The sequence below is a fragment of the Pempheris klunzingeri genome, chromosome 2 (genome assembly GCF_042242105.1).
Source record: "Pempheris klunzingeri isolate RE-2024b chromosome 2, fPemKlu1.hap1, whole genome shotgun sequence".
NCBI classification, from domain to species: Eukaryota; Metazoa; Chordata; class Actinopteri; order Acropomatiformes; family Pempheridae; genus Pempheris; species Pempheris klunzingeri.
Window position 1 is genome coordinate 15,632,198 of NC_092013.1, and position 9,241 is coordinate 15,641,438.

General features: G+C 40.8%; 1 protein-coding gene across 2 annotated transcripts; it reads right to left on the reverse strand.

Moving 5' to 3' along the window:
• Positions 1–1,233: 1,233 nt before the first annotated feature.
• Positions 1,234–3,387, reverse strand: rpl29 (ribosomal protein L29). 2 transcript variants are annotated; one of them, XM_070846456.1, is made up of 4 exons: positions 3,346–3,387; positions 2,870–2,923; positions 2,641–2,705; positions 1,234–1,400 (listed from the first exon to the last, which is right to left on the reverse strand). In XM_070846456.1, exons 2-4 carry the CDS (start codon positions 2,904–2,906, stop codon positions 1,308–1,310), a joined length of 195 nt encoding a protein of 64 aa, XP_070702557.1. In that variant the 5' UTR covers positions 2,907–2,923; positions 3,346–3,387; the 3' UTR covers positions 1,234–1,307. The 2 variants fall into 2 exon arrangements, with proteins under 2 accessions (XP_070702557.1, XP_070702549.1); XM_070846448.1 differs by lacking the exon at positions 3,346–3,387 and having other exon boundaries at positions 2,870–2,962.
• Positions 3,388–9,241: the final 5,854 nt, after the last annotated feature.

Below are 9,241 nucleotides of genomic sequence, written 5' to 3' on the forward strand. Positions count from 1 at the left end.
ACTGTCCTGTTTTGCAGGATTTTGTGTGTTTTAATCTTATTCCTGTGTACAAGTCCTCAAGTTGTCCTTGTCTCATTTTCTGGGTCAAACTAAAATATGAATTATATGGTTGTTTTTAATAAAGGATTCAGTCCCCTTCCCCACCCCAGTGGTTTTAATACTATCCCTAATTCTTCCCTAATAGTATTTCAGTTATTTCATTTGCACAGTTACATCAGTGTCACTGCAAAGAGTAAAAATAAGGCCTTGTCTGTATTTTTGCTTTTAAATTGTGCCTGTTCATTTATGGAATAATTAACTTAATTTTAGTCTTCATTTTTGAACAAATGTGCTTATACAATATTAAATCATACCTTTAATTACGCTTAGTTCTTAATAGTCCCACATTGTAACGAATATTGCCAGGAAAGAAGCAAAACATAGATTTGTATTCTCCTAAGGCCGTTTTTTAAATCCCATTTTTCTACATGGTGACATCCCCTGCTTCTTTCTTAGTCTGTCCTGAATGTCTTACCATCTTTGCCCAGGTGAGAATGACCAATGAGCTGAGTTTATTCAAGCACGACTATCAGATGCTGTGACAGATAACCCCAGTAACCCTGATGAGGAAGGTGAACACCTTTTGTGGGACCAATGGAGTCGGTGAATCACAGGTAGATCTGTACTCCAAGTATGTAATTAATGTAAGTGCCTTCAACAGAAACCCAGAGACAGACCACACAACTACATTAATAAATGAATTTCTTAAATCAAATATTTGGCTAGTAAGACGCAACATTAGGATAAGACCATGTGAGTAAGTTGAATTGACTGAGTAGCTAATGATGGGAAATATACACTATAATGTACTCTCCCCCTCTTCACAGCACCCTCCTAGAGCAATAGGCATTTCTCAGATAACCACAGGTAAATCTTGTACTTCATGTGGTGCTGTCCAAGTCAGACAGGCTGATATTTCTAAACCACAGAGTAGGCCTTTGATCAACCTTTATGCTAAGATATAGTTGGGTGTAAGTAACCAGCTCCATCAATTCAAAGTCAATTAACTCAACCCCACTTAATCATTTAAGATGAGAACCTTTAAATTTTTTAAATGATTTGATAGTAGGGGTTCAGACAGGAAATGAAGGAGAAAACAGATGGGTGGTGACGGGAAACAAATCCAGTCAATTAAGTGATTGCAATCCACATGACGAAACTGATGCAATTACAATAAAAGGGAAAAATCTGGCATTGGTTTGTTAACAAAGCATTGCTTTATTGGGATGGTGGAAACATGGAACGCCGACAGATATGGAGGTGGCGGCTTATTTCTGTTGAGCTGCCTTCTTCACCGCCTTCATGCCCTTCCTGTTGTGCTTCTTAGCAAAGCGCATGTTCCTCAGGAATTTAGGGTCCACCTGCAGCAGAGAGAGGAAACAGGAAAACAGTGAAGTGAGCAGGTGGGACGCAAAGGGGACGATCCATTTTTAAAGCAAATTAATTTAACAACATCCAGCACAATCAAGTAAAAGACGCACGGGCTCAAGGTGGAAAAAATGCAAGTCAAACGACTAGTTAGCCTGCGTTAAGTTAGCGTAGCTGCACATCTGGTTTAACTGAAGAACTAACTCACTAGTGCCTGTCCTATACAACCAATCAGAAGAGCGTTTGCCAAGGTACCACATGCTTTTATCCACACGTACAGCAGCCTGCCTCGAACCAATTCATCCTAAAACTGGTCTCAACAGTAACAACGTTGATGGTACAAGTAGCATCATTTCCGGAGAAGTCATTATCATTTACACGGGGAAGGAAAGGCTTCCTTTAAGTAAAAGCAAAATCAAATCTGCTTCCAACTAAATTCATAATATTATAATAAAGTATCTTAAGGGGAGTCATACTTATTGAAACAACGCTGCAGTGTCAGCTGAGCTAAACTGCATTTTGAGGACAACCAGTTGAAACTGACACCATCAGCTAAACTCCAATTTTCTGAAAATACTGAAAACAGCAACCAAGACCAGGAACCTCAACAGCACGTTCAGCATTTTTAATTCTGGCACTGATCAAATTCTCTTTTGATACAAGATAGTTTGAGATCCAACAGCAGCTTTAAAGAATTAGTCAGCGCCAGTCTAAAAATGGTAACTGGCATTATTCTCCAGTCGAGGCTTTACGTTACCCCTATGCCTCCCAAACCACAACAACAGACATGGAAAGAAGGATTTGCCTCTCACTCAGTGCATTTACCCACAGTTTATTAAGGATACTGTCGGCTCAGTGCAGTGAATGATTTCTTAAAAATCATGTTTGTGAGAAAACCTGTTTCTGCACTCGAGGAAGGAAATAAAGAAACCAGATTTCCCTGCAGGATTTCTCCTGATGTGAAACAATTTCCTGTTCATTTATTGTGCTGTTCTACTGTTGCATACAAATTTGTGCTCAAGGGACAAAGTTTGTCTTCTCTGCACCATCAGCCATCGCTTCCATTTACATGCATATATGTAAAAGGCCATGATTTCAAAATAAGATGAGGGCAGAGGAGAAATCTGATCGCTCACAGAAGGTTGACCATCATGAACGCAAACTCCCTGCTTACCTAAACACTAGTACATGGAGACACTCCATCTTAAAGCACAGGACTGTGAATGTACTTACCCCCTTCAGTGACTCATAACGCTGAGATGTGGGCTTCTTGATGCCGTTCCTGTGGGCTTTACGAGCTGTTCAGACAGGAGGACAAACGACACATCAATGACTGTCCAGTGTTCAACTCTGCAGACCTCACCTGAACTCACTTCCAGTGCTTCAGCTGGACATGCACACTGAACTTCTCATCAATAACAAGTGATCTCCACACGTCTCTCATCCCTGCAGTCCTACTTACACTGGTTGTGGGTTGTGTGGTTCTTGGACTTTGCCATTTCGACACTTGGTTAATCTGGAGAACAGACAGACAGACAGAGAACATAAACAGCGTTAGCACGCTTCAATAACTAGCCGGCAGCAGAGGAAGGTTTGCACAAAGTAAACAAACGTGTTTGCTACAGGACTTCTTTGTGGTCAAGAAGCAGCAGCTAAGTATCTTTATAAAATACACATTAGACCAAAAAAATAGACAAATCTAACAGATAAAATGAAGTTTCTTGCTGAGCGCTAGCTGCTGCTTGGGGTCGGACAGAGTTAGCACTTTTCAAGTGTGATTTTCACCCTTTAATGGGGGTCACATCCAAAACATAACGCGGTGGAAATGTGCCCAGTAAAGTGATTTATCGACATCAGCTGTTATTTGTGAGCGGGGACGCAAAATACATGAAGATTGTTTTAGATTTTGAAGTCCACCTCGGTGGGAAAACTGAATACCTGCCACACGAACAGACGACAACCGGAAGAGAAAGAAAGTCGAAGGCGGCAGAGAAGAAGAAGAAGAAGAAGCGAGGAGGTCTGTGGGGAAAGACTGGTGCGTTTACGGACACTGCCTCCTGTCGGTGGAGTCTGACACGACAGGTGGGAGTCCACAGCCGACCACAGGGTGTCACCCTCTGTTCATATTCATATTACAGTGTGTCCGTCCTTCGTTTAGTGTTTCTCTTCCACCACATGAGATACTTTGGGGCCATTTGAGATATAGTATTTTTTAATCCACTATATTTATTTCATTTATTTTAGTTACGTTTGTTACTTTGCATATTAGGATTTCAGTTTTATACATATTAAATGTTGTGAAACTGATTAAAAACATAACATGCAGAAAAAATGTCATTTTGAATTTGAAGCCAAGAAAAGAGGTTATAAAGTTTGTAGGATATCTTAAACTGGCATTTGCTCCAAGCATTGTCACTACGCTCACGCTCACACACACACACACACAGGTACTCCAGCTTCCTCCCACAGTCCAGAGGCATGCAGGTTAAATGGTGACTCCAAATTGCCCGTAGGTGTGAGTGTGAGCGGTTCTCTGTCTCTATGTGTCGGCCCTGTGATTGACTGGCGACCAGTCCAGGGTGCAGCCTGCCTCTCGCCCAAACTCAGCTGCTATTGGCTCCAGCCCCCCTGCAACTCTTAAGAATAAGCGGTATAGATAATGGATGGATGATGGTTTCACTAAAAAAAACTGCCACAAAGGTAAGAATTCCTTTTTCACAAAAGAGCAAACAAAGTTCAAAATCTAAATACAACAACTGGACATTGAACTACCTAACAGCTACAACAATAAAATGTTACCTTACACACTGATGCATCAGTTTCAACAGTTGACTTGTAATCAGTCACAGTTTTAGTACTTTGGCTAGAACAAGTGTTGATAATACTGTTTTCACATTCTTTAATTTAAGTAAAGGATCTGAAGTCCTCTTCCCAGACTGCTTTTCTTCCTTTGAGTCAATACTTGTGTTTTCTTTTTTAAGACCTTTCTTACCAAAGATAAAAAAGAAAAAAAGAAGTACTTAACTACCAGAAGGTCGACTCTCATTCATACTAAGAACCACAGACACAGAACATGGCCCTACAGGAATATTGGCTTTTATTTTCATTTCTCTATCAACCCGTTATCTTTTTTGATTCTGCCTACGCTGCTACCAAACCACGATCTACTTGACCAGTATGCTGTATTATCCGCAGCCCCCTCTAATAATCCCCACTGAACATGGGCTGTAGTTATATAGTGCACACAAGAGTTTCATATTTAGTTCTAATATATAAATTACTGCTGTTAATCTCATCACCAGCTGTGTAATGTTAGCGTCTTTACCTCAAGACATCTCATGTGGTTCAGAAATCCTGCAGCGTGTGTTGATGTGAGAAGAGTTTCTTCTCATTTTCCTGCCCATTTCTGCAGGAAAGAGCAGAATTAATAAAACGTCAGGAATGATAGGAATAAAAATTGTGATGGTGAGTCAGAATAATGAAATAGTTCAAAAATAGAAATAGTGGTTTAATCAGTGTTAATCTGCCGTTTGTTTGGTCCACCACTGCGGTCCCGGGTGAAATATTTCAGCATCCAGAGGACCGACTGTCAGACGTTTTAAACACACGTTCCTGATTCCCAGACTGTGTATCCTGATGACTTTGATCTCCTGACTTTTCTTCGATGGTGTTCACATTCGTAGTTTTGAGTGAAAAGAATGAATAACTTCATTGCCATAAGATTTGGTACAAACATGACTTATTGGCATATTGTGTTATAATTCTGACTGGTAGCAAAGATTTAACTGTATCATATTGTTTACGTAGTGGTTCATAACTTGGATTTACCATGAATATTTTCCTAATAATTTCTTCCACTATGTATTTCTCCATGTGCATGTCATTATTAGAGCTAAACAGTCTGACTTTCTTACATTATAAGCAAATAATAAAATAGAGCTGCAGTGTGATCGACCACAGTGGAAAACTGACTGAATGAAGTCTGGTGGAGATGATATGATACTTCCTTCTGGTACACTTGTGACAGAGGCTGATGAAGAGCCATTCCTGATGCTTTTTATGGGCCGACCGCTTCTTTTAGTCCTTTTCCACTGAGGCCGCAGTGTTGTAACCAGCACAGTGAGATGGTGGACAGATTGTAAAGCAGCCAGCATTCATACACAGATCCACAGAGATTACACTACTGCTGCTGGCCCTGCCCTATGTTGTGATAGATGGGAAAGGATGCACAGCCATGTGACTGAGCTTACATCTTACACACACACACACTCACACGCACACGCACACGCACACACGTTTGATCATATACTGACTTCTCATCTTCCTTTCCTTTCCTTTCCTTTCCTTTCCTTTCCTTTCCTTTCCTTTCATCTCTCCTCTCATGCTCAGCTGAGGTTGGGTTATTCCCTGCCCAAGCAGAAGAAATCATGCAGCAGCATCCTATATTTAGACCCCTGTTTGATCATTGGAGCCTCTCCGCTCCGCTCTGCAGTGTTCGTCTCTGCTCAGTCAATTACAGATTTGGGTACATGTGTTTTTTCCTTACATTCTCCTTGATCTGATAGTGGTCAAGAGAGGACTGGTTTCCATTTCCTGTGAGATTTTTCACACATGGTAGTTTCGGTGGTGTGGGAGTGTGAGTTACGCTGCAAAACGAACACATCACTGTGAATATTTTCTCAGTGTTATCTGTGTGAAATCTGTATTACTGAAGCGAGATCATTTTATTCGGTTCACTGACACTCACAGTCACCACAATTCTCCCATAACAAGTGATGATATTTGAAAATTCCTCAAACAAGAAATGGCCAGGCACAGGCTAGCTGTTTCCCCTTGTTTCCAGTCTTTGTGCTAAGCTAAGCTAACTGCCTGCTGGCTGTAGCTTCATATTCAGCAGACAGATGTGAGAGTGGTATCATTCTGCACATTGTGTGTGTGTGTGTGTGTGTGTGTGTGTGTGTGTATACATGCATGCTTCAAGCCTATATGTGTATGCATGGATGTACACGTGCTCTGGATATGCATTGTATGTTTCATGTGACATTAGAGACTCGGCTCACGTGATTTAATCATGTGACTGCATCATGTTTACATTGAGGATGGCACCGTGTAATGTCACTTTAGTCTTAATAAGAGCAGTGGTGCACGATAGGACACTTTGGTGTGATAAATGAGCAGACATTGGAGCGCCCCAGTGTGCGAGCTGTGCATCAGTTTATCTTCACGGCATCAATCTCACAGACAATTTAGATAGAAATAATAGTAATAAGCATATTTCCTAAAAGGAGCTAAAAGGTGCTGCATTGGAAGCATTTAAAAGACTGTAAACACTCTCAAAGAAACACGACCATATTAAATGATCCTCATGGGTAACCTGTGTGTGTGATGTAGTCCAACTTGATGTGGGAAGTAAGTCTCTAATGGTGTGTATGAGAAGTACCAGCACGTAGCTGGAGCCACAGCAAAGTACATTCTCTTAGGGGTGGTTAGGTTGCTGTAGTCGGCTGTAAAGTGCCTAGATAAGCTCAGGTTGCAGCATAATAGTTATTGAAAGGCTGTGCATTGTGTTCGCTGCCACAGAGGAGGAATAAAAAGTCCTTGTTCATGAAAGGTTACTTTGACATCTACCTTCCATTCTTCAAAGAAGAGTCGCTCCACACTGTTAAAAGCTAGTCAGCAGCTACGCGCCCGGCTATCGTGAATTTAAAGGTAAGTGTGCCATTAGAGCGCTTATGCTGAGGACAGGCCTGCCCAAGAAACTAAAATTAGTACCATCTCTGCAATAAAAGCCTTTACCAGCAGATGTTAAAAAAGAGTACATCTCGTCATGCGTTAGTCCCATCAAGCTCTCAAAGACTCTGTACTTTTCTGCTTTGTATGCACACCTACACACACACACACACACACACACACACACAAACACACACACGCACTTTCAATTCTCCCAAGACCAACACTTATTCAATTACAGAATATGAAGGCTTTGCCTGCTGTCTAATCGCATCTTTAATATTGGATCTTATCTGAGATTCTGATTGTGACTGATTTTCCATATGAGGAAAAAAAAAAACACACGCACATCCATAATTGTTTATGTTTATTAAACAGTTCGCTATAATGCTTCCCTGATATTGCATTGCCCATTTCATACCAGGGAAAAAAATCAATTATTTTTGCATCTTACTTTGATTCCATGATCATTTTGTTGTAATAACCTTTTTTTTTTCCTCAGGGTAGAAATGTTTAAAGGCCTCTAAAATAGGATTGAATGCCGGGAGAATGTTAACATCACATAGTTTTACAGTATAATGATGGTTGTGTAGAACGAGCAGCAGCTTCAGAGAGGCTGTACATGAATTCGTGCCTATAATAAATGTATAGGGGACCACCAGCTCAGCTCTCTTACTTAATCAGTTCCCTTTGAGGGAACAGAACATCACATGCTGCTGCTGGGCTCTCTGCGGCTTTGTCTCTGTATCTGCCATCCACTTGATGTTAACCTTTTTTTCTCTTTTGCTCTGTTATTTGCTTCATAACGTGCACTCCTTATGCGTCTCTGCTGCTAACCTGAGGTGGCAAGTGCACTTACTGAAGTACTGTACTTATGGTTAATCAAGTTCTTGTACTTTATTAAGTAGCTCAATCAACTGCGGTTTTATACTTCTACTCAACTACATTCACAGTCAAGGGAAATATTGTATAAATACTGTTTACTACAGACATTAGTACTGGTTACTTTCTGGATAGTGTGAGTGGCCACTTCATTAGGCACACCTGTATAATGTGATGCAGTCCAATAAAAAGTCCTGACACAACATATATCCGTACAAAGCGTATAATGTTCAGTTTTTGTTGACATTGTCAGAAATGCTTAAAATCAGACACATGTTTATTACTGCGGTCATAGTTAGTGGTGTTGTTGTACAGGACTGTTACATGTTATATTGAAAGGTGTTTCCAATTCCCAGAGGAGTTGTATTGAATTGCATTAGACTATAACACGTGTACCCAATTGGGGCCATTGAGTGAATGTTTATCCTATAAAACATGACACATATTTGTCAACATATGCACAACATAAAAGTCCTGGTACCCCTTTCTATCAAGCAAAACAACCATAAAGGCTGTTTTATACTTGGTGTTAAGAGGTAACTCCAAAGCTACAGAGCCTAAGCAGAGACATGTAGCTGACTGATGTACGCTTCTCTGAAAATGTGAGGGCTACGATGGTTACGGCGATATCACCTGTGATCTGTAAGAACTGTGACTGGTTGGTTTAAAAAAGCCGTCGTTATTTTCTCTTTTTTCAGTAACACACATCTAGCAAAGGCATCTCCACTGAAAAACCTGGTGCTCGCCACAATCTCTGCTCTCTATCAGTGAAAGTATGTAAATAAAGCAGCTGCACAGACTAGTTCCATGTTTTATTAGTGAAACGTGGTGGACTTTCACACCACTGGTCCTATCACAAAATAATGACTGAATATAAGCGTAGATCCTGTGGGATCCTGTGGGATCTACTGTATAGTCAAAGCTAGATTGAACAGTCTGGTGTTGTGGTGGTGCAGTCAGCGGGGAAAAACTGACCTTGAACTAACAATCTAAACCAATGTGGTGAGACTCCTAATAAGCATAAATCCAGTTTAACCCTGACTCTCAGGCTGCCAGGTTCACTGTTGATTCTTCTTTTATTTAAAAATGATGAATGCAGGACGTCTATGTGCAATGGGGGTATTTTAACATTGTCGTACTACTCCCTGCACCACTGCTGTTATCTTTCACCTATTATCTGTCTAACCTCCACTCTGCTATACTGGCGCTCACTTTCACTGAG